Source organism: Schistocerca gregaria, chromosome X (assembly GCF_023897955.1).
Source record: "Schistocerca gregaria isolate iqSchGreg1 chromosome X, iqSchGreg1.2, whole genome shotgun sequence".
NCBI classification, from domain to species: Eukaryota; Metazoa; Arthropoda; class Insecta; order Orthoptera; family Acrididae; genus Schistocerca; species Schistocerca gregaria.
Genome location: NC_064931.1, coordinates 625,475,785 through 625,502,645, shown reverse-complemented (window position 1 = coordinate 625,502,645; position 26,861 = coordinate 625,475,785). Strand labels below are relative to the sequence as shown.

Here is a 26,861-nt window from a genome sequence, read left to right as displayed (position 1 = left end):
GGGGGACAGATCTTGCTGGCCAGGGTAGTTGACTTACACCTTATAGAGCACGTTGGGTGGCACGGGATACATGCGGACGTGCATTGTCCTGTTGGAACAGCAAGTTCCCTTGCCGGTCTAGGAATGGTAGAACGATGGCTTCGATGACGGTTTGGATGTACCGTCCACTATTCAGTGTCCCCTCGACGATCACCAGAGGTGTACGGCCAGTGTAGGAGATCGCTCCCCACACCATGATGCCGGGTGTTGGCCCTGTGTGCCTCGGTCGTATGCAGTCCTGATTGTGGCGCTCACCTGCACGGCGCCAAACACGCATACGACCATCATTGGCACCAAGGCAGAAGCGACTCTCATCGCTGAAGACGACACGTCTCCATTCGTCCCTCCATTCACGCCTGTAGCGACGCCGCTGGGGGCGGGCTGCACAATGTTGGGGCGTGAGCGGAAGACGTCCTAACGGTGTGCGGGACCGTAGCCCAGCTTCATGGAGACGGTTGCGAATGGTCCTCGCCGATACCCCAGGAGCAACAGTGTCCCTAATTTGCTGGGCGGTGGCGGTGCGGTCCCCTACGGCACTGCGTAGGATCCTACGGTCTTGGCGTGCATCCGTGCGTCGCTGCGATCCGGTCCCAGGTCGACGGGCACGTGCACCTTCCGCCGACCACTGGCGACAACATCGATGTACTGTGAAGACCTCACGCCCCACGTGTTGAGCAATTCGGCGGTACGTCCACCCGGCCTCCCGCATGCCCACTATACGCCCTCGCTCAAAGTCCGTCAGCTGCACATACGGTTCACGTCCACCCTGTCGCGGCATACTACCAGTGTTAAGGACTGCGATGGAGCTCCGTATGCCACGGCAAACTGGCTGACACTGACGGCGGCGGTGCACAAATGCTGCGCAGCTAGCGCCATTCGACGGCCAACACCGCGGTTCCTGGTGTGTCCGCTGTGCCGTGCTTGTGATCAGTGCTTGTACAGCCCTCTCGCAGTGTCCAGAGCAAGTATGGTGGGTCTGACACACCGGTGTCAATGTGTTCTTTTTTCCATTTCCAGGAGTGTATTTCGACTGCTTCTTTGATGATGGAGTCCTAGTGCTTGGAGGCGTGCGTAGGGATGTTTGTCTCTCCATAATTCGTGCTATGTCACGTGTCAGGTGTGGTGTCTATGTTCAGTGTATCTACAGGGTGTTACAAAAAGTTACGGCCAAAATTTCAGGAAACATTCATCACACACAAAGAAAGAAAATATGTTATGTGGACATGTGTCCGGAAACGTTTATTTTCCATGTTAGTGCTCATTTTATTACTTCTCTTCAAATAATATTAATCATGGAATGGAAAAACACAGCAACAGAACATACCAGAGTGACTTCAAACACTTTGTTACAGGAAATGTTCAAAATGTCCTCTGTTAGCGAGGATACATGCATCCACCCTCCGTCCCATGGATATCCCTGATGCTCTGATGCAGCGCTGGAGAATGGCGTATTGTATCACAGCCGTCCACAGTAATAGCACGAAGAGTCTCTACATTTGGTACCGGGGTTGCGTAGACAAGAGCTTTCAAATACCCCCATAAATGAAAGTCAAGAGGGTTGAGGTCAGGAGAGCGTAGAGGCCATGGAATTGGTCCGCCTCTATCAATCCATCCGTCACCGAATCTGTTGTGGAGAAGCGTACGAACACTTCGACTGAAATGTTCAGGAGCTCCATCGTGCATGAACCACATGTTTTGTCGTACTTGTAAGGGCACATGTTCTAGCAGCACAGGTAGAGTATCCTGTATGAAATCATAACGTGCTCCATTGAGCGTAGGTGGAAGAACATGGGGCCCAATCAAGACATCACCAACAATGTCTGCCCAAACGTTCACAGAAAATCTGTGTTGATGACGCGATTGCACAATTGCGTGCGGATTCTCGTCAGCCCACACATGTTGATTGTGAAAATTTACAATTGATCACGTTGGAATGAAGCCTCATCCGTAAAGAGAACATTTCCACTCAAATGTGGATTGACACATTGTTGGATGAACCATTCGCAGAAGTGTACCCGTGGAGGCCAATCAGCTGCTGATAGTGCCTGCACACGCTGTACATGGTACGGAAACATTTGGTTCTCCCGTAGCACTCTCCATACAGTGACGTGGTCAACGTTACCTTGTACAGCAGCAACTACTCTAACGCTGACATTAGGGTTATCGTCAACTGCACGAAGAATTGCCTCGTCCATTGCAGGTGTCCTCGTCGTTGTAGGTCTTCCCTAGTCGCGAGTCATATGCTGGAATGTTCCGTGCACCCTAAGACGCCGATCAATTGCTTCGAACGTCTTCCTGTCGTGACACCTTCGTTCTGGAAATCTGTCTCGATACAAACTTACCGCGCCACGGCTATTGCCCGGTGCTAATCCAAGCATCAAATGGGCATCTGTCAACTCCACAATTGTAAACATTGCACTGACCTGCAAAACCACGTTCGTGATGAACACTAACCTTTTGATGCTACGTACTGATGTGCTTGATGCTAGTACTGTAGAGCAATGAGTCGCATGTCAACACAGGCACAGAATTCAACATTACATTGATTCAATTGGGCCAACTGGCGGTGAATCGAGGAAGTACAGTACATACTGACGAAAATGAAATGACCTCTAACATAGAAATTAAGCGTTTCCGGACACATGTCCACATAACATCTTTTCTTTATTTGTGTGTGAGGAATGTTTCCTGAAAGTTTGGCCGTACCTTTTTGTAACATCCTGTATATTAACAGTACGATACACTGGCACGGGATTTTTGTATATCCTAGTTCTCCTTAGACCTAGGTGTTCTTGGTCTACAGAAAATATTGTTGTTCCTTGAGTCACAGTGTGTCCCGCAAACCAACTTACACTGATCTACACTCCTGGAAATGGAAAAAAGAACACATTGACACCGGTGTGTCAGACCCACCATACTTGCTCCTGACACTGCGACAGGGCTGTACAAGCAATGATCACACGCACGGCACAGCGGACACACCAGGAACCGCGGTGTCGGCCGTCGAATGGCGCTAGCTGCGCAGCATTTGTGCACCGCCGCCGTCAGTGTCAGCCAGTTTGCCGTGGCATACGGAGCTCCATCGCAGTCTTTAACACTGGTAGCATGCCGCGACAGCGTGGACGTGAACCGTATGTGCAGTTGACGGACTTTGAGCGAGGGCGTATAGTGTGCATGCGGGAGGCCGGGTGGACGTACCGCCGAATTGCTCAACACGTGGGGCGTGAGGTCTCCACAGTACATCGATGTTGTCGCCAGTGGTCGGCGGAAGGTGCACGTGCCCGTCGACCTGGGACCGGACCGCAGCGACGCACGGATGCACGCCAAGACCGTAGGATCCTACGCAGTGCCGTAGGGGACCGCATCTCCACTTCCCAGCAAATTAGAGACACTGTTGCTCCTTGGGTATCGGCGAGGACCATTCGCAACCTTCTCCATGAAGCTGGGCTACGGTCCCGCACACCGTTAGGCCGTCTTCCGCTCACACCCCAGCATCGTGCAGCCCGCCTCCAGTGGTGTCGCGACAGGCGTGAATGGAGGGACGAATGGAGACGTGTCGTCTTCAGCGATGAGAGTCGCTTCTGCCTTGGTGCCAATGATGGTCGTATGCGTGTTTGGCGCCGTGCAGGTGAGCGCCACAATCAGGACTGCATACGACCGAGGCACACAGGGCCAACATCCGGCATCATGGTGTGGGGAGCGATCTCCTACACTGGCCGTACACCTCTGGTGATCGTCAAGGGGACACTGAATAGTGCACGGTACATCCAATCCGTCATCGAACCCATCGTTCTACCATTCCTAGACCGGCAAGGAAATTTTCTGTTCCAACAGGACAATGCACGTCCGCATGTATCCCGTGCCACCCAACGTGCTCTATAAGGTGTAAGTCAACTACCCTGGCCAGCAAGATCTCCGGATCTGTCCCCCATTGAGCATGTTTGGGACTGGATGAAGGGCCAGGTGGAAATATCATGGGAAGTCGTTCCACAGGACTACATCCAGCATCTCTACGATCGTCTCCATGGGAGAATAGCAGCCTGCATTGCTGCGAAAGGTGGATATACACTGTACTAGTGCCGACATTGTGCATGCTCTGTTGCCTGTGTCTATGTGCCTGTGGTTCTGTCAGTGTGATCATGTGATGTATCTGACCCCAGGAATGTGTCAATAAAGTTTCCCCTTCCTGGGACAATGAATTCACGGTGTTCTTATTTCAATTTCCAGGAGTGTATATCTACTAGCTACCGTCACCCATCCCAAGGCAGTGTTGTATTGCGGACTCTCTTCAGTAGGGCTAGAGTTATCTCAGGTTCAAAAAGTGTATCAGTAGCTCTTAGGCATCTTCTCTATGTTTTTCTACAGAAAAGGTTCTCTGACAAGCAGATTCTAAATGTCTTTCAGCTGCGCTGAGAATAGACGCCATACCAGATTAGATCAGCCAGAGAAGTCTACTCTTGTTGTACACTGTCTTGACATGGGGACATAGCTTGAACTACGGAGAGACAACGATCCTTTCTCCCGCCTACACGCATTGGGACTCCATTACCAAACAAGCAGTCGCAATACATACAAATGACGACCTGATTAAAGGAGACTCGGGTTTTATACATAGCACCAGCATTGGTGTTACTAAGGCATCGTTGGCCGCAGACCTACGAATACAACGAGTCGACCATGATGGGGAACGGAGTCCTGGCACTTTAAGCTGGACGCCAACACTCCCTGCGCGGGCGCTGGACCTCTTCCCGCGTCGCGCATGCGAAGACCGTGGCTCGTTTCTCCGAAAGGCGGTTATGGATGTCGACGTCCTCAATGATCCGTCGATAACATTATATCACCATGCTTTGTCGCCTGCGCTTTTCTAGCGATGCAGCGCATATCTTGACGCAGCAACACGTCAGTAAGCACCAGAAGACGACGATCAGCTGTGTCGTTCAAATATTGTGCAGCCTTTACAACATTATTCGACGCGACACCTGTGAACCACTGAATCAGTTACTACTTCGGGAAAGTTTCGAGAAGCACACAAAGCGTTCTGTTAGTCCCTTTCTGCATTCTCCTCACTCTCTTTACCAGGTATCCAGTTGCCAGTTTTTGAGACGCAGCTTATTATTTATGTATAAGCCAGTGAGCCTCGGGAGTTTGGCTTGGTTACCCGCCTTAAGTCAGTATGTTGCAGCACTCTCCTGATAGCCTATCGTGTATATTTTACACTACTGGTTATTAAAATTGCTACACCACGAAGATGACGATCTACAGATGCGAAATTTAACCGACAGGAAGAAAATGCTGTTATATGCAATAGCAGTCGACCGGCGTCGCCTGGTGAAACGTTGTTGTGATGCCTCGTGTTAGGAGGAGAAATGCACACCATCATGTTTCCGACTTTGATAAAGGTCGGATTGTATGTAGCCTATCGCGATTGCGGTTTATCGTATCGCGACATTGCTGCTGGCTTTGGTCGAGATCCAATGATTATTAGCAGAATATGGAATCGGTGGGTTCAGGAGGGTAATACGGAACGCCGTGCTGGATCCCAACGGCCTCGTATCACTAGCAGTCGAGATGACAGGCATCTTATCCGCATAGCTGTAACGGATCGTGCTTCCACGTTTCGATCCCTGAGTCAACAGATGGGGACGATTGCAAGACAGCAATTATCTGCACGAACAGTTCGACGTCGTTTGCAGCGGCATGGACTATCAGCTCGCAGACCATGGCTGCGGTTACCCTTGACGCTGCATCAAAACAGGAGCGCCTGAGATGGTGTACTCGACGACGAACCTGGGTGCACGAATGGCAAAACGTCATTTTTTCGGATGAATCCAGGTTCTGTTTACAGCATCATGATGGTCGCATTGTGTTTGACGACATCGCGGTGAACGCACATTGGAAGCGTGTATTCGTCATCGCCATACTGGCATATCACCCGGCGTGAGATATGGGTTGTCATTGGTTACACGTCTCGGTCTCCTCTTCTTCGCATTGACGGCACTTTGAACAGTGAACGCTACATTTCAGATGTTTTACGACACATGGTTCTACCGTTCATTCGATCCCTGCGAAACTCTAAATTTGAGCAGGATAATGCATGTTGCAGGTCCTGTACGGGCCTTTCTGGACACAGAAAATGTTCGACTGCTTCCCTGGCCAGCACATTCTCCAGATCTCTCACCAATTGAAAACATCTGGTCAAGGTGGCCGATCAAATGGCCCGTCACAATACGCCAGTCTCTTGATGAACTGTGGTATCGTGTTGAAGCTGCATGGGCAGCTGTAGCTGTACACGCCATCCAAGCTCTGTTTGGCTGAATTCCCAGGCGTATCAAGGCGGTTATTACGGCTGGAGGTGGTTGTTCGGGGTACTGAATTCTCAGGATCTATGCACCCAAATTGTGTGAAAATGTAATGTCAGTTCTAGTGTAATATATTTGTCCAATGAATACCCGTTCATCATCTGCATTTCTTCTCGGTGTAGCAATTTTAATAGCCGGTAGTGTAACTATAAAGCACACTGTCGAGGTAATGAACGCCCTAATCGCTTCAGGACACAGCTCTAGGCTCATCTCACATGTGATGCGTTTGCTTAGGCCCATGTTTGACGACAATTATATAGTGGTAGGTCTGATAGGACTCCATGTTTGAAGTTAATTAATGTTGAGTAGTTTTATTTATTAATAAGTAATTGCAGTTGAGTGTGGTATTTGCAGTATCAAATAAAGAGATTAGATGCGTCGTGCGCAAGTATGTAAATACAAAATGTTAAAATCGTTTTATTTTTACAAATATCGGTTTTGGACGCTGTTACGTTGAATACGGTTACAATTTGCTAAGTAATAATTTCCCCATTACGTGAATGAAAATCTCACCGCTGCTGTCCAAGGTTCAGTTGTTACTTTGAGGCAAATAAAACATTGCAAAGAGGACTTTGCGCGAGTGCTTCAGTGTTCGTTATTATCAGGCGATTTGTCGCAGTCGGTTGGTGGTGTAGTGGTGTCAGGTTGCACGGGTCAGTAGGCAGCATCTGGGCGGTGGTTTGTTGTGTGTGAGCGCATTGTGTGTGGCTGCAGTTCGTGCTAGACTCTGACAGTTATCTGCTGGTTGCAACTCTGAATGACAGTCATTGCGCTCACAATCAAATTACCGACGGGCGGCTGGGTACTATTTAAAGAGCTTTGCATGAGACCTGCCAGTGAAGTGACCAGTTAAATTATTCGGCAACAATCTTCTTACAGTAATGTTACACTTTTTTCACGCTAAATATTAATCCAGAAAAGGGCGTGTGCAAATGAATTCCTGCGTCGTCCTGAGTTGCCATTCGGTTTCTCCTGGATCTGCAAAACTTTACGTTCCACTGAGTAGTCAGTTTGTCGAGTGACAACAATCCCTATTGTATTGTTATCACGGATAGTATAACAACATGAATCACCTGGGGTTCTTCAGACCTGCATCTACAGTGAGGGCAATATAAAACTGACCCGGTAAATATTTCATGCTGCTTACGATAGGCAAACCAACTCACATTATCCGCACACCGCGTGGATGGTATAACTTGGATTTCCTGTCTTAATAAAGGTGTATGAAAGACACTGGCCAGTCACACTGGAATGACCATCTATCAAAAGCCTGAATTACCACCTCTTGCAGTGCGGACTTTAGTGAGTCATGCAGGAAGACAGCCAATGGGATTCTGGAAGGTACCAACGGGGATGTGTAGCTATGCCGACTATAGTCCCGCAGGCAGCTATGTTAGTTTTCTCTGTTGATGATCCATGGCGCCAACAGCCTGATCGAGGTGGCCCCACAGACTCGACTGAATTTAAATCCGGGGAGTTTGGTAGCCAGGTACTTCTAGAATCATCCATGTACACTGCGATCTGTGTAACACTGCTGGTAGATGCGATTGCGTGGAGGAAAAACAAACTGCATTTCGGGGTGGACATCGTTACGAGGGATAGATACATACTTGTATTGATCCATCGTACCTTCCAGAATGACGAAATCATCCAGAGAATGACACAAAAACATTACCCTGACCAAAATGCTCCCTCCTCCGGCCTGCACCCTTCCGACGATTGTTGCAGGGTTTTTACTTTCAGTCCGATGGAGCATGAAACCTGATTCATCTGAGAAGGCCTCCTGTCTCCATTCAGTGGACGTCCAGTTTCGGCACTGCCTTTGTCGCCGATGAACAGCAGTCGGCTTCGTGCTTGAACCTGCCTCCTGGTAAGGATGCTCATATGCACCAATGTTCGGTGAATGGTTGTTGAGGAAGCACTGTTAGTAGTCTCTAGGTTCATCTGGAAGGTCAGTTGCTCGAAAGTTGCACGTCTATTCCCCTGTACACATCCCAGCAGCCCTCGCTGAGTCCTGTTATCTATGGCCCGTGGTCCACCATATTTGCCTTGGCGTCGGCTTTGGAGAGCGTCATTCGGTCATACACGATATACCTTGACCACGGCGGCAATCGAACAGTTTACCGACAAACTTTTAAGGAACTACGTTAACTCGTGGCCCGCAAGCCGATGATCATGACCTTTTCGGCCATCAGAAGAACCGCTTCCTTTCCACATTACCACTACTGCTGACATATTTTGTGCGTCTCATCGATAAGGTTTATAAATGAGTTGGGTAAAAGTTAGTGGCATACTATACTTTTATTGGCAGACATTCGTTGTATTAAATGCCCTCAATATAATCGCCCCCATCTCGATCTCCTTGTTCCGTACAGATGGAAGTCGTCGTTCACCGTCAGCGAATCCATCTCAATCGATGCCTTGCAAGCCCTATGTCACGGATGATGTCCTCTGTCGTAGCGCGTGCCACGAAGAGGGTCCTTCATTTTGGCGAACAGGTCGTAACCGCACGGACTCGTATCGGGTGAATACGGTGCATGTTCCAGTATCTGCTACCCCCACGCATGCAGGAACTCCTGCACGGGATTCGCCGTGTGGCGTAGTGCATTGTTATGAAGGATGATGGGATGCGTTGCCAGAAGGAAATATTGTTGAGCGCTCCGACCACAGGCCACTTCAACCGTGGTCCACGCGCGTTGTTCGCGTTTCCCAAACACGCTGTTAGGGCGCTTGAACTGGCCTCTCGCACTTCCAGACGGTACACACAGCGGCTGACTCAAACGCAGCCATCGCTGTCAGTGGACTACTTCAACTCACAACCTATTCAGCTACAGACAGTGTAACGCATATCCTTCGTGTTACGGCAGTGTTGTCAATAATTTTTATCCAACGCATGTATATCCTTCACTTCTAGTGCTGCTACCGTTTGTAAGTGGTTATTGCAAGTTGAAGTTGAAAATTGGCTATAATCACATTAATGCGACGGTACCGTGTCTTTTGCCAGCCTGTTTCCATGTACCCACCTTGTGCAGCGGGTTACTGGACAGCATCTGCAGCGAGATCTGTTCCGCCTCTCTCTAACTTTCCCATCTGTTTTTCCAGGCGCCTTGTGGTTCTCTCAGTCACAGACAGAGACTTTCGTATCTAACTTCAGGCCAACAGTGCTACAGATCGGCATGTTTCGTTCATTTTACATTTAACCTCTGAAATTATACTGTACTGTATGTTTAAAGAAGATTCACCCGTTTTTCAAAATACTATATCTTCTATATGAATGTAAATAGAGACTCTGGTTGAATTTTACTTGCACTTAGAAATTAAAAGTTAACTTTGACGCTAGTGTTAGGTAACCGGTGCAGTTTGTTGCTGTTATGGGTGGATTTAGATCGATTGCTTGTTAATTATCCAATGTGCGACGAGCCGATAACTCAGCAACAGTAGGCGTTTCGCGTATCCGTTTGAGCAGGTGAACTTCAGTTACACCTGTGCCGCGTGGCTATAGTCGTGAGTACGGCACTCAGTCTTCTACAGGTCGCAGGATTCGACAATGGCACGTGCAGTTTCAAGTTGTTAATGTAAGGGGGAGGCGGGCGGTCGCCCCAGTCTGCTCGTTACTGACGTTGAGCACAGTGAAGGGAGGTTTACATTCAACCCACAAATATCTGCTCGTCGTGTCAGCCGAAGTATTGCAATTCTTGATGTTACAATGAAATGAATACCCCTGACTGCATGCAAGCGTTGATATAAGTCAACGGGGACAGTTGAAAATGTGTGCCCCGACAGTGACTCGAACCCGGGATATCCTGCTTAAATGGCAGACGCTCTATCCATCTGGGCCACCGAGGGCACAGATGATAGTGCGACTGCAGGGATTTACCCCTTGCACGCTCCCCGTGAGACCCACATTCCCAACTTAACGTCCACACACTACATTCGTAGTGCCCCTGCCCATTACACTCATTACTCGCAGTAGACTATCTTATCGAGTCCCGTAAGAGTTCGGGCAATGCGTGTGCATCCACACAGAAGTAGAAGGTCAATGGCCGCTTAGCCCTGGAAATTGGAAATTGAAATAAGAACACCGTGAATTTATTGTCCCAGGAAGGGGAAACTTTATTGACACATTCCTGGGGTCAGATACATCACATGATCACACTGACAGAACCACAGGCACATAGACACAGGCAACAGAGCATGCACAATGTCGGCACTAGTACAGTGTATATCCACCTTTCGCAGCAATGCAGGCTGCTATTCTCCCATGGAGACGATCGTAGAGATGCTGGATGTAGTCCTGTGGAACGGCTTGCCATGCCATTTCCACCTGGCGCCTCAGTTTGACCAGCGTTCGTGCTTCATCCAGTCCCAAACATGCTCAATGGGGGACAGATCCGGAGATCTTGGTGGCCAGGGTAGTTGACTTACACCTTCTAGAGCACGTTGAGTGGCACGGGATACATGCGGACGTGCATTGTCCTGTTGGAACAGCAAGTTCCCTTGCCGGTCTAGGAATGGTAGAACGATGGGTTCGATGACGGTTTGGATGTACCGTGCACTATTCAGTGTCCCCTCGACGATCACCAGAGGTGTACGGCCAGTGTAGGAGATCGCTTCCCACACCATGATGCCGGGTGTTGGCCCTGTGTGCCTCGGTCGTATGCAGTCCTGATTGTGGCGCTCACCTGTACGGCACCAAACACGCATACGACCATCATTGGCACCAAGGCAGAAGCGACTCTCATCGCTGAAGACGACACGTCTCCATTCGTCCCTCCATTCACGCCTGTCGCGACACCACTGGAGGCGGGCTGCACAATGTTGGGGCGTGAGCGGAAGACGGCCTAACGGTGTGCGGGACCGTAGCCCAGCTTCATGGAGACGGTTGCGAATGGTCCTCGCCGATACCCCACGAGCAACAGTGTCCCTAATTTGCTGGGAAGTGGCGGTGCGGTCCCCTACGGCACTGCGTAGGATCCTACGGTCTTGGCGTGCATCCCTGCGTCGCTGCGGTCCTGTCCGAGGTCGACGGGCACGTGCACCTTCCACCGACCACTGGCGACAACATCGATGTACTGTGGAGACCTCACGCCCCACGTGTTGATCAATTTGGCGGTACGTCCACCCGGCCTCCCGCATGCCCACTATACGCCCTCGCTCAAAGTCCGTCAACTGCACATACGGTTCACGTCCACGCTGTCGCGGCATGCTACCAGTGTTAAAGACTGCGACGGAGCTCCGTATGCCACGGCAAACTGGCTGACACTGACGGCGGCGGTGCACAAATGCTGCGCAGCTAGCGCCATTCGACGGCCATCACCGCGGTTCCTGGTGTGTCCGCTGTGCCGTGCGTGCGATCATTGCTTGTGCAGCCCTCTCGCAGTGTCCAGAGCAAGTATGGTGGGTCTGACACACCGGTGTCAATGTGTTCTTTTTTCCATTTCCAGGAGTGTATATATGAAGATGGTATCTTTTCTTTCGGACATGTCCGAAAGAACAGATATCATCTTCATATATATAGGATTAAGTTGCTACAAATCCTTCATTATCGTGGTAAACATCAACGTGTGAAATTTTGTGAAATCGTTCTGGGAGAAGGTAGTAATATGTTTTCGTGTTTGTTGTTCATTGATGAGATTGCCTACCATTTAAGTGGTAAAGTGAACCGCAGTAACATGAGAAACATACAGTTGCTGCAACGTAACGTAGTCGAGAACGGGACCGGCTCCTAGAGTTTAGTGTGTTTCTGTCGATTCGCGAGAGAAAATGTAGCCTTTGCGTATTGGTGGATCTTACTGTAGCGGATTAGCGAAGAAGCACCAACTAACATTGTTCCCTAGAAGATCACTCAACTGCGGATCTTCTGTCCCAGGTGTCGGACTTCATTCCTTACAGCGGGTGTTTCATCGCCTAGTAAGGAACTGGTTTACAACGGGGCCATTAGGAAGTTACACACAATGAAAGTTGAGATAATCTGGAAAATCATACAATCAAAATGAACACGTACACGAGAAGGTAGTCTTGTCACACGTTTTCGTAAATTATCACTCACAGAATGTAGCCGCTGGCTAGCAATAGAATTACATGCTGTAGGACAAGTTGAAAGTACACAAGTTCACGCAACAAAACCGTATTCAGAATAAAGACCAGTCAACAGAGAGAGAACAGAAATGAAATAACGGTATCGCTGTAACAGAAGAAACTAACCATTGGTTACGCTTTCGATGAAAGTAACAGGCGTTGGCCATAACATATTAAACTTGTCGATGTGTAGCGCCAGTATCTTGCGCGCAGACGTAGCGGTAGTACAGCCGCAACCACTGTAACTGTGATGTACTTAGTAACTGTAAACGTCACTAGTGGCTCATGGATGACTAACCTAGGCTTCTTCCACGTTAATGGGAGCACTAGCCACTAAATGGCGGTAACTGTCGTACACTGAACCTCGCGATGTTGACACCTCTAAAACTGCAACGGCATGGGGGTGGAGAGCTACTCCGCAGCTTATTTAAAGGTTCGGTCAATGAGATAAGGTGCACCTCTGCGGTACACGAGAAGGTCCTTGTAACCTACTAACAGGGGTGAGAGGTGCTACCGTTGCTGCTATACTGGTTGTGTGGAGTCGGTGAGTTCCGGCCCTCAAGTTGGGTGATCTGTACTGGCGTGAGTTCTCAGAACGCGGGAGAACTGTCGGTGCCTCCACCGCTGCGTCGCTTCACGACGGTTCGAATTAATGGCCAGAAAACCAAGGTAGATTTCCCCATCCTGGGCGTTTTCTATATTAATTAAACGAGGAATGTTAAATTTGTCCGACCGCCTCCAACCGACAGTCCTCTATGTAGACAATACCTCGATAATGTGTGTGTAAGTGGGAAAATTAATTTGGTAGCATCAATTCACTAATAAATTTTGATTAACTGTTAATTAATTAAATTAGAATTATATTAATACCTTCAGCTGCTGACTGGCGTTGATATATGTCAACGGGAACACGTGAAAATATGTGCCCCGCCGGGGATTAGAACCCGGGATTACCTGCTTACAAAGCAGATGCTCTAGCCATCTTTTTTAATTTTTTTTTATGGCAGACGCGCTATCCATCTTTTTTTTGTGCCTAAAACCAAGGCCTTTTTTTCCAATGTCAGGCTTACCACCTTTGCTGACATACATTTTGTTGTACTGCCGCATAAATAGTGTCTACAATGTCCATATGTTGACAAATAGTGGCTAATTAGAAAATTAACTAATTAAGGAAATGAATAAAACTGAAGATGCCCAAATGAAAGACATGAAGACATTGCGGATAGTACAAATACAAAAGAAACATGCACCTGTAGCAATGAAATGAAATTCCTGTTGGGGGCGACACCTGCTTACGAGCCGACGTTCGATAGAGCAAGAGAACCATCTATCGACTCGTTCTCCAGACGTTGGTGTAAGACTGGGTCGTCTTCTCGAAATTAACTAAGGGTCCGTAAGTGTGATCAATATCTATCTCGGCTTCTTCGTCTATCTCATTTCTCACCCGTCACACCCCATCTGGCCGGCGGGTCGGTAAATATAAGTCGCAAGTAATTAGCGAAGTCTTGCCCATATTTCTTATGCTGTTGCAGCTTCGTGTGTCCATCCAGGAGAAAATGCCAAAAATCCATTTTGTCCTTTTCCGATTCGTTAAACACGTAGCCCACCACCATTCCCCGTACCCATGTCAGTGCATTGGTTTTTTGGACCGGAAAATAAGATTCTTGGGGGAAAAAGTGTGTCTGATGAAATTGTGTGAGGGGCGGAGCGTAAAAGTAACGCCAATATCTGTTGTGCCAAGTGCCACACTGGAGCCGTCCCACTACATGCTAAACGATGTTCATCAGTGTCCACTGCTGCACAGCCTAAACATAGTGGAGTGTCTGCCATATAAATCGCGTGCCGCCGTTGATTCGTTGCGAACTTCCTATTTACCACCACATACCAAGTTGAGCGTACCGACGTTGGGAGGTAAACGTTCCGTATAATATCTGTCGCCAGTTCTTGTCTGGGTACTTCTTTTCCAGGGTTTTCCTGGGGCACCGGCGCAGTAAGAGTTGGTATACATCTCGCGTCGTCGGTAGTCGTGTTGTTGGGAAGGAATCTCTGACATAGCTTAAAAAAAAAAAAAAAGTGGGGGACTTGAAATGTGACAGCTTCGGTGAAATATGGCCCACATTGACTGGGGGCGGCAGCATTGAAGTGGGCGCTAGTACATCGGCCAAAGCACCCGAGATATTGCGAAACTGACCTCGCCACAGTCGGAAAATCGTACTGACGAATAACGCCCGTGCCTTTTCATATACGTTCACTAGACCAAGTCCGCCCTCTCCAGGTGGTAGCGTAAGCGTTGTGTATTGGATCTTAAACAGGTGTCCCACACTCACGTAGGTTCCAAAAGTTGCTTGTATCCGTGACGCCATTGTGCGCGTTAGAGGCATGACATGCGCTACGTGAGCGAGTCTCGCTGCTAGGTATACGTTAACATAGGTCACCCTCTGAATCATATCCAACGCTCTTAATTTCTGTAACAGCACCATTGTCCGCATCAGCTTCAATATGCGTCGGTAGTTATCCGCTGCTGTCCGCTGCACATCCGTGTGGAACGTAACACATAGACATTTTATGGTATTAACTAACATGAGCGGCCCTTCCTCCCTCGGTTGTAATCCTCGACCGACATTCATGCAGCGTGATTTCTGTAGATTAAGCACGCTTCCTGCCGCCATCCCGTATCGCTGTATCCATGCCAACGCCGTACATACTTCGTCGCCTGTCCTTGCCACTAGCATCAAATCGTCAGCATAAGCGCGGCAATGAAAGGTTAGTTGTGGCAACGGCACTCCCTCCAACAGTCTTCGGAGACCATATAGACAGGGTTCCAAAGCCATTGCATAAAAAAATATCGAAAGGGGGCAACCTTGACGAACTGACCTTGAAATAACAATGTAGTCAGTGCCCTGCCCATTCACCGAGACCTTTGATCACACGCCGTGTAACAGTCGTATGATCACTAGAATGAAGGCCTGTGGGATTCCCAATCTGCCCATCACCGCATACAAAAAGGTATGATCCACTCTGTCGAACGCATGATCGAAGTCAATATGTCAGTTCGTCAAGGTTGCCCCCTATCGATATTTTTGTATGCAATGGCTTTGCCCCACGCACTCAGCATGCCGCTGCTAATGCGATAATATCTCGGTAGTCACCGAGCGCCGTATGTACGTTGCTCTTACCACCGAGGCAAGTTTGATCTATGAGGAATTTATCAGAAATTGAAGACCACAGGCGAGCCCCAACGATCCGCTCGAAAATCTTATAGTCGCAGTTCAAGAGAGTGAGTGGTCTATAATCTCCTGGCCTTCTGCCACCGCGTGGTTTGGGTATTGGGATGATGGTACCCTCCGTGAATTCGGCAGGTATCTCAGTCTGCGGTAACAGGAGTTCGTTGTACATCTGAATCCAGGTCCGTCCCATGAGGTAAGCAAATGCGCGGTAAAATTCAATTGGGAAGCCGTCCTGCCCTGGGGACTTGTTCGGAGCCCTTCTGGCAATTGCATTCGTCAGCTCGTCCTCTGTTATCGCTGTGATGAAATTCTCTGCATCCAGTGGTGGTCCTCTATCTGGCATTTCCGAGATGACATCATTTAGCGTCTCGTGGTTCACTTGTACAGGTCCATATAACTGGCGGAAATAGTCAGTAAACACATGCGCAATATCACGCTGGTTCACAACTTGCTGGCCAGTTTCAGAGATTAGTTCCCTGATCAATGTCCTACGTTGTCGTTGGCATTCACGTACTACGTGGTGCATGGAGGGGTTTCGGCAGCAACTGTGTCCGCCAATCTCGCCCGGACCATTAAACCTTCCATTCTTAGTCTCGTCAGCTGTAATAACTTTGCTTTTATCCTGCGCATGGCCGTGTGCCTCTCCGGCGATGGTTGTTGGGTCATCAGCTCCCTCAGGGCTGTAAAATAAAAATCAGCCGTCGTGCGGTTCCACTGCGATTTGTCCTGCCCGTATCGTTTCAACGTTCTCCGTAACGTTGGTTTTGCGCATTTGATCCACCACTGGAGAACCGAGGTATACGCTCGTTGGCAGCGTACGCAGGTCTCCCAGACCGCCTCTATCGACCGGCGACACGCAGTGTCACGTAAAAGTGCACAATTCTTTTTCCAGTGACCCTTACTCCGCCATATCTTCTGACGCGTTAGTGAAATCGTACAGACGTACGCCATTTGATCTGTAAAAGCCGCTGGCCAGATTTCGGCATCCAGTATCGCCGTCCGTAAGCTAGTGTCACATACACTCTATCAAGTCTACTCGCCGAGTGTCCCGTTACAAACGTATAACCCGGTCTGTCGCCATGCTGCAGTTCCCAGGTATCCAGAAGCGCCATTTCGGTAATCAACGCACACCGTTCCATGCATGGCACATAATGAGGTACTTGGTCCTTTTTGTCGACGACACAATTAAAGTCACCGCCCACTATATAGTTATCATAGCGTACAGCGAAGAACGGTGCGATCTCTTCGGTGTAAAAGGTCGCCCTTTCTCTTCGTTTTGTGGAGCCAAATGGCGCGTATAAATTAGTGAAACGAACGCCGTCGACAGTGATCGCTATGTCACGTGCCGAAGGGAGAGACATGACGCCCTCCATTCCTATTACTTCCCTGGTGAGAATCGCCACACCGCATCCACTTTCATCGTGCACTGAATAATGTGCCTCGTAGCCGTAGAACTCTGGCGGCGATGTGAAAGGCACTTCTTGTAGGAGTACAATATCCACGTCCGCAGCGCGTAACATATCTTTCAGCATTTGAATTTTAAGCGGTGTACGAATGCCATTAATGTTTATCGTTGCAATGCGGTACGCCTGGCGTGTGTTCATCAGTTGTAGGGCGGTGCCATTAAGCGTCTATCTGCACCCCCGGCGCTCCTCACCACACCAAGTTGTTCAACATTGCCCGACTCCTCCCGGCCTCTGGCCAGGACTATCCTCAATCGTCGCGTTCGTATTTTCATTCTGTTCCTCTTGGTCCATTTCCTGTGCCCAGTTCCCCAGCATGTTTCCGGAACTGGTCGAAGGATGGGTTCAAAATGGTTCAAATGGCTCTGAGCGCAATGGGACTTAACATCTGTGGTCATCAGTCCCCTAGAACTTAGAACAACTTAAACCTAACTAACCTAAGGACATCATACACATCCATGCCCGAGGCAGGATTCGAACCTGCGACCGTAGGAAGGATGGGAGGCAACGTTGTCACCGCTCTGATGTTGCACAGTTGTCATTTCCACTTCCGCCTTCCGGTCACCAGAAGGAGAGTTCAAGTAATCGCCGCTGTGCAATTCCTGCATCGTCATCTCGGTATCTGTTGAATCCTCTGGTCTCAGGTCGATACTGTCGTTGTCGTCCACTGTCCCCTCGGGACTATGGGTATCGTCAGCAGAAGTCAGTCGACGCTTCTTTCTTCTCTTCGGCGAACGCTGTTTCCGTTGCCTTGCTTCCGCATCGGCTGTTTGGGTACCGTATCATCCGTCTTGGTCGTGGCCTATCACGCTCTCGGTGGAAGCACTGGCAGCCACCACGGATGAGCCTGGAGCGGCAGTCAGCTACATCTCTTGTGTGGTGTCCTGTGTCTGCTGTGGTGGAACCGGTGGTCGGAATTCCAGTCCGTTGGTGTCCATGTTCTCTATAGGGGGCAGCTGCTGGTGCCCATCGGAAATCTCCTTCACGTCGCCTCTCAGGGCTTCCACAAAAGTCAACGGTAAGACAGTGATCTCTTGTGGCGCCGGAACGTCATCCCGTGGAGTTTGCACTAAACGTCGCTGGAGGCATTCCGAGAGGACGTGACCTTCTTTCCCGCACCCGGAGCAAGTGCGAGGTTGCCCATCATAGATTATAATCGCTCGACAACATCCTATGTACAAATAAGAGAGGACGTGCTTTCGCAGTTCGATCCGTATTTGTCTCACCCCATTGGAAACGGGGTACGTGGTAAAACTCGTCCATTGTTCGCCCACATGGGATAGAACTGTACCGTATGGTCTAAAGGCGTCGATAACAAGTTCATACGGTACCTCAAACGGAAGTTCGAAGACTCGTATAGTGCGGATCCCCATTCCCGCGTGATCGACTGTAACCGCACCAACATTCCCGTCGGCATGACAGAAACGATACCCATTCGGTGATTGTTGTAGGAGTCTTTCGCAAGCAGCCTCGTCAACAAGCTTGATATAGACGATGCTTGAAACGATCGATAAATTGATTCCCACGACTTCCTGTGGATCGATTTTTAGCTCTTCTCTTAAGAAACGTTCAACCTCGTGTGCCTTTGGTCGTGTATAGTCGTTCGATAAACTGAACTTCAAAGTCGTTTTTCTGTACGAGTGTGCCATCTCGTTTTAGACTCACAACACCGCACACGCGAAGCTGCTCCGGCGTAAGCAAACAAGCGCGCGCACCACAGCGCGGCCGGCGGGCAACACGGTCCGCACTGTGTCACTGCCGAAGGCAGACTGTCCATCTGAGCCACCGAGGACACAGTGGATAGTGTGACTGCACGGACTACCTCGCGCACGCCTCCCGCGAGACACACATTCTCACCTTGTATGTCGACACACTACATTTATGTCCTAAAGAATAGACACCATATCCATATAAGTATATAGTTCTCGCAATAATGGCCATGACCTTCTTCTTCTGCGCGGATGCACACATATTCCCCGAACTCTTACGGGATTGGTAAGAATGTCTTCCACCAGCCATGAGTATGTTGGGGTGGGACGCTGAAAATGTAGTGTGTGGGCATACAAGGTGAGACTGTGGGTCTCGTGGGAGGCGTGCCGAGATAGTCCCTGAAGTCACGCTATTTTCCGTCCCCTCGGTGGCTCAGATGGATAGAGCGTCTGCCTTGTAAGCAGGTAATCCTGGGTTCGAATTCCCGTCGAGGCATACATTTTCACCTGTTCCCGTTCACATATATTTACGCCCGTCAGCAGCTGAAGGTATTAATATAATTCTAATTTCTTTCTAGACAGCTGCAGGTCATCAATGGTGGTTGTTCTTTTTAATTAATCGAATGGTCTGAGTTAGGCACCAGTCCACTCGAAATTTTATTTCCCGTCGAATCTGTTATCAGAATTAAAGGACTAATTTTGTTACTCTCTCATCCTTTCTAGTGATGACTGGTCTGGGCAGATGCTGTGGCCTTGCCACGTGCGTTTCGTTCTTGACAAAGTCACTACACTACAAAAAGATTTACCACACGTCAATTTTTTGCGGAAAATACGGTTACTGAAGCCATTTACCTGGATATGTTAGCGATATGGTTTTTTCCACAACTACGACAGCATGCCGAAGATTGTAATATTTCATAACAATCAACTGCCTCAAGATTGATCGGCTTTAAGTGGCTTATGAATCTCGCATATCACCATTGGCCTCCACGTTCGTCCAATCACAGGGCGTGTGACGTTCTGTTGTGATGAAGGTCTGCAAAAGACTTCACACGCCTCCTCTTCGAATAAGTATGGGCAAACTGCGACGCCACATTGCAATAGAAGTAGGAGACATGTTGGAAAAAATATGAGACGAGATTCATATTGTCTGGATTTTGTCGTGAATCCAGATAAGGGCACACTGAATATCTATGAAAGCTGCCAGTGCATCGGGGCTCAAACCCCTCCCACCCCTTTTTTCATGTCCCCTGTTGGATCATAGCACTAAGTGTGCAGAAATCTTAACACAAAACTCCCATTCTCCGATGTAAGAAAGACAAAGAAACCTCTTCTCTGAGTAGAAACTGAACACTGATAAAACTTAACAATTCTTCTTGAACCACACAAATACTTTGGAAGTCGAACACGAGTAATTCTGAAAAAAAACCTCTTCGAGTAACATAGAATGTTCGGAAGCAAGGTAATAGTAAATAATAACAAGAACACAAGTGACTTTTAATTTTCTTCTGTTCGTTCTCATTCAAGTTGTTGTAGTGGTTCCACATATTTAACCGACACCCATTCTTTCAAAAATGATATTCAGCATGTTGCCGTAGTGCTTCTTGTGGTTGCGATACGTGCTGATTTTTGCGTATTCACACTTCATGTAAACGCGAAATTCAATCTCGTTGTCCGACCCAACTTTGTTGATGACATAACTAACATATTTTAACAGTAACCAGCTAATGGCGTTCGTTTTTAATTTCGGAAAGTATGTCATGTCTGGTCTCAGGAGGAGCGATGGCGTTATATATTCCGTCGAGGATCTGATGAGAAAGGCGATTTGTTGCCTGATCCAATTCCAGTTATCCACATTGCCGCCACAGGTGAATCTGTGGATGAGTGTATCCACTAGATTCCATTTTCCACAAAGGTGTGTCTGGTTTAAACCGATCCCATATAGTCTCTCGTTGGTGCTGATGACATTATTAACTGTTTCGTACCATGCGGAAATAGCGTCTGTAGATAGCTCGGTATACTTGATGTTCCACCATACAGTTTTCCAGTCATAATTAGGGAATTTTCTTTCAGTTTTCTTTCTGACCTTATTTAACTTCCTTTCAAGTGTGATGTCGCGCGCTGTGATACATGTGTTGCTTCTGATTTCGTCACTAAGATAACTTGCTTCGAGGAAAAAGTTCCTCACATACTGCAGACGGGCATTAATCCTTCGCACATCAATCGGTGCTTGCAGGCTATGGGATGTCACAGCCTCAAACAGCTTTGCGGTTATACATTGTGGAAGTTCTCTGAGTATATGGAAAAACACTCGGCTACCCTGGCGGGTCGAACCCCAGTTTCTTTCTTCATCCATCTAGAAGACATGTTCTTGTGAAATCGAATGAGTCTTTTTGAAACAGCGCGTAAATCATAGGATTAATACTGATAACTGCGCAGTGGTAACAACGTTGTGTGTGTTTGTGGGACAGGCGCTGGCCGATGTGGTGAGGGCGCTGGGCTGGAGATCGTACGCGCTGCTGTACGAGGGCGACGACGCGCTGCGCAGGCTCCGCGACCTGCTCCAGTCGCGGGAGCGCGGCCAACCGCCGCTCGCCCTGCGTCAGCTCTCCCCTGACGGCGACCACAGGCCAGTTACAGCTTCCTATCTCACTACGTACTTCATTCCGTGTCTCAATGCACGGCCTCGCAGCAGTGTGACTGAAGAAATCGTGACGAGCGTCCGGGCTCTACAGGGTGTTACTAAAAGGTACGGCCAAACTTTCAGGAAACATTCCTCACACACAAATAAAGAAAAGATGTTATGTGGACATGTGTCCGGAAACGCTTGATTTCCATGTTAGAGCTCATTTTAGTTTCGTCAGTATGTACTGTACTTCCTCGAATCACCACCAGTTGGCCCAATTGAAGGAAGGTAATATCGACTTCGGTGCTTGTGTTGACATGCGACTCATTGCTCTACAGTACTAGCATCGAGCACATAAGTACGTAGAATCAACAGGTTAATGTTCATCACGAACGTGGTTTTGCAGTCAGTGCAATGTTTACAAATGAGGGATTGGCAGATGCCCATTTGATGCATGGATTAGCCGGGGGAATAGCCGTTTGTAACGAGACAGATTTCCAGAACGAAGGTGTCCCGACAGGAAGACGTTCGAAGCAATTGATCGGCGTCTTAGGGAGCACGGAACATTCCAGCCAATGATTCGCGACTGGGGAAGACCTACAACGATGAGGACACATGCAATGGACGAGGAAATTCTTCGTGCAGTTGACGATAACCCTAATGTCAACGTCAGAGAAGTTGCTGCTGTACAAGGTAACGTCGACCACATCACTGTATGGAGAGTGCTACGGGAGAACCAGTTGTTTCCGTACCATGTACAGCGTGTGCAGGCACTATCAGCAGCTGATTGGCCTCCACGGGTACACTTCTGCGAATGGTTCATCCAATAATGTGTCAATCCTCATTTCAGTGGAAATGTTCTCTTTACGGATGAGGCTTCACTCCAACGTGATCAAATTGTAAAAATTTCACAATCAACATGTGTGGGCTCACGAGAATCCGCACGCAATTGTGCAATCACGTCATCAACACAGATTTTCTGTGAATTTTTGGGCAGGCATTGTTGGTGATGTCTTGATTGGGCCATATGTTCTTCCACCTACGCTCAATGGAGCACGTTATCGTGATTTCATACGGGATACTCTACCTGTGCTGCTAGAACATGTGCCTTTACAAGTACGACACAACATGTGGTTCATGCACGATGGAGGTCCTGCACATTTCAGTCCAAGTGTTCGTACGCTTCTCAACAACAGATTCGGTGACCGATGGATAGGTAGAGGCGGACCAATTCCATGGCCTCCACGCTCTCCTGACCTCAACCCTCTTGACTTTCATTTATGGGGGTATTTGAAAGCTCTTGTCTACGCAACCCCGGTACCAAATGTAGAGACTCTTCGTGCTCGTATTGTGGACGGCTTTGATACAGTACGCCATTCTCCAGGGCTGCATCAGCGCATCAGGGATTCCATGTGACGGAGGGTGGATGCATGTATCCTCGCTAACGGAGGACATTTTGAACATTTTCTGTAACAAAGTGTTTGAAGTCACGCTGGTACGTTCTGTTGCTGTGTGTTTCTAATCCATGATTAATATGATTTGAAGAGAAGTAATAAAATGAGCTCTAACATGGAAAGTAAGCGTTTCCGGACACATGTTCACATAACATATTTTCTTTCTTTGTGTGTGAGGAATGTTTCTTGAAAGTTTGGCCGTACCTTTTTGTAACACCCAGTATACTATCTGATGAAAAGTAGACGGACACCCCTATGTAATGTGGACTGATCATCTGATGTCACAATAGACGGGCCTGCCAGTATAATAGGAGGCGGGTTGTGTTATGCTGTCAGTATAGAAGGAGCAACAGCAAGATGGGTCGGTCAGGAGATGCCAGTGGCGTCGAACGTGGACAAGTCATGGCAGGGAAGATGTGGTTCATCTGTAAAGGAGACCGCTTATAAAACACTAATACGACCTATTCTTGAGTACTGCCCGAGTGTTTGGGGTCCCTATCAGGTCGGATTGAGGGAGACATAGAAGCAATTTAGAGGCGGGCTGCTAGATTTGTTACTGGTAGGTTTGATCATCACGCGAGCGTTACAGAAATGCTTCAGGAACTCGGTTGGGAGTCTCTAGAGGAAAGGAGGCGTTCCTTTCGTGAATCGCTACTGATTAAATGTAGAGAACCAGCATTTGAGGCTGACTGCAGTACAATTTTGCTGCCGCCAACTAACATTTCGCGGAAAGACCACAAAGATAAGATAAGAGAGATTAGGGCTCGTACAGAGGCATATAGGCAGTCATTTTTCACTCGTCCTGTTTGGGAGTGGAACAGGGAGAGAAGATGCTAGTTGTGGTACGAGGTACCTTCCGCCACGCACCGTATGCGGAGTATGTAATTAGATGCAGATTTAGATGTCACCTGAATACAAAATCCATCCGCGATATTTCAATTCTTGCGGACAGTGGTTATAAAAAGTCGCACGGAAGCAGTAGAAGAAATAACGCGTGAATTAAGAAGCGCTACCAGCACTGCAGGTGGCGCAATGACTCGGCTTTAGGAGTTAAAAGAATCGAGTGCAGTACCCGAGCAGCTCCTCATAAGCCACACGTTTTAAAGTCAATGCTAAGCGACACTTAAGAGCGTAAAGAGCATCGCCACTGTGCAGTTGATGACGGGAAACGATTGATTTGGTTTGATGAATCACGCTGTAATCTGTGGCAATCCAATGGAAGCGTTTCGGTTGGCCGAATGCCTGATAACGCTACCTGACGTCATGCGTAGTGTGTGCTACACAGGAGGTGGTGTTACAATTTGGGAGTGTTTTCGTGGCTGTGCTCTGGGTCCCGTACTACACTTAAGAAAACGCTAAATGTGGGAGGATAAGAATGTATTTTACAGCACTCTTGCTTACAGTAGAGGAACACAACGGAGATTATGACTGTCACTACCTTCACTGGTTTTGTCTCTTGTGGACGAATGGGCAGACATTCCGCCACAGACATTCAGACACTTCCTTGATAGTTTACCCAGCAGAGTACAAGCTGCCATAAAGGATAAGGGTAGACACATCCCATATTACTGTCCACCGAAATGTATCCAGATACTTTTTATGAGTGTGTACATCTATGGGCTTGCAAACTAATACTTCCATTCACTAATGGAAAATAATTTTCGTATTGATCTTTTTCAATATTTCTCATTTGCAGCTCCTAAATGTAGAGCGGGTTGTCCAAGTAACAACTTCCCATTTCAATAACTGAAAAACTGGTAAAGGGGCAGAGGGAGGGCCAGTTGGGAAAATCTGAGAAAAGATTTCCAGTTCCATAATGGTTCTAATTGCTCTAAGCACTATGAGACTTAACATCTGAGGTCGTCAGTCCTCTAGACTTAAAACTACTTAAACCTAATTAACCTAAGGACATCACACACATCCATGCCCGAGGCAGCACTCGAGCCTGCGACCGTAGCAGCAGCGCACTTCCAGACTTCCAGTTCCATCATCTGCCTTACAACCAAGGGAAACCTTCAGAAAACCTTCGTCAGAACAGGGGAATTGGGTCTACTTTCAGTTTAATTCTGGAACAGTACATCTCAAATAAAAAGTAATATCACAGTGTATATGAAAGTGTATTTCTTTATGTGTATACTTAATGAAGGTGACGATTTGCTCGACGTTACCAGTGTAGCTATTTTGTTGGTGTAGTATTGCCGTGTGGGTGCTGCTCTCGAATTTATCTATTTATTTTAGTTTATTTATCTATTAGGTTCCGTGGTATGGCGTTTCTGCCGCACTTTTCGACTGCATTACATTTTCATGTTACTTGTACTTGTTATCAGTCGGACAAGAACATTCAGTAGCAACAAGGTAGGGACAGGGCACTGAGTTGTGCAGTGGATCGTTTCCGAGATTGGAAACACGCCTGCTAGCAGTGGTTGTAACGTGTTGGAGTACGATATGTACAGTCGGGTATTACATACTGAGCGTGACGCGAAGCAGTACAATGTTGTTTGTTAATCTTTATTATTTAAACACTACTATGCTCCTCCAGCCATACCGTCAACATTAGTTTCACTGATTGAAGGTTAATAATAATGTCATGAAATCATTAAGTTAAGTAAAACCGTAAAAGAGAAAATCATTTTTAACTTGGTAGTTATTGGTAGAAGACGATGAGCCAATCAGAAGCACAACACGCGTCGGGGCGATCAAGTGGAATACGATGCCGACAGTTAGTCGTCGCAATCAACAGTGGCTTTGAAAACGTTTGTGTTTAACCTTGGCTACAAGTTTTAATTCAGTCCCTTGGTGAACAGTCTTGCGAAATTTTATATATCTTGTAATACTGTGAATCATTAAATTGTGTCTTGTTCCGGAGTTCATAGGTAGTTTCCGCCGAATTCGATTTAACGGAGAGCAGCGCGCTTCCTTACAGGTTCATTTAGTAATCGCAAAAGCGTTATGGAGATGATAGATTAACTCCAGTGGAAGACTCTGCAAGAGAAACGTTTGGTAGCTCGGTACAGGCTTTTGTTGAAGTTTCGAGAACATACCTTCATTGAGGAGTCAAGCAGTATATTGCTCCCTCCTATGTATACCTTGCGAAGAGGATAAAATCAGAGAGATTAGAGCCCACACAGAGGCATACCGACAATCTTTCTTTCCACAAACAATACGAGACTGGAATAAAATGGAGAACCGATAGAGGTACTCAAAGCACCCTCCGCCACACACCGTCAGGTGGCTTGCGGAGTGTGGATGTAGATGTAGAGTTCACTGCTATTAGAGAAACGAATGATCATAATCACTCTCTTAGTTGCGTTTCTTGATTAGCACTAAACATTAATGAATGAAAACCAAGTGGCATCCTATGTTTCGATAACTGTGTTTCGTTGCACTGTATTTTCTCCGACACTGCCACACTAGTTCAGTACAGTATGTTATTTGCTCGTCAAATCCTTCGCCTAAACGGAGAACCCAATAGAGACAAGATCAACGAGACAGCATTAGAAGACCGGGAGGTAATCGAACTTAGTGATGCTAGGAAAGTTAAAAGACATACTCCATAAACTATAGTATTGATAGAAGCTGGCATTTCTTCAAGGTGGGTAGAGCATTGTATGACACCTAACCTATAAAGGAGAGATATGCGGACATTATAGAAGCAATCCACCTTCGCCTTTTATTTTTGCGTTACAGTGGGACCATATGAACCAAACGAGCCAGTACGTACGCTGCCTTAACACTGGCTCATAAAAAAGTCAAGCGGCCAGAATACGTTGTTGGATGTCGATGTGACTTCGTACGTGTACACACCATCGGTGGGTGTTTAAATGCTCAGATGTGCATTCCTCCTCGACAGGTATAACGGCCGTAGAGTTTTATAGTGTTGTTCATGTTCAGTGTTGTTACCACACC

The 26,861-nt window shown here is 47.8% G+C and overlaps 1 protein-coding gene across 1 annotated transcript in view; it reads left to right on the top strand.

Annotated features, from left to right (window-relative positions):
* The window catches only part of LOC126298247 (glutamate receptor ionotropic, kainate 2-like), a 415,381-nt gene that overhangs the window by 16,624 nt on the left and 371,896 nt on the right, over nt 1-26,861 (top strand). Inside the window, exon 3 of the mRNA XM_049989551.1 lies at nt 21,347-21,504. Within this exon, the coding sequence (XP_049845508.1) occupies nt 21,347-21,504 (158 nt within the window). The remainder of the gene's footprint in view (nt 1-21,346; nt 21,505-26,861) is intronic.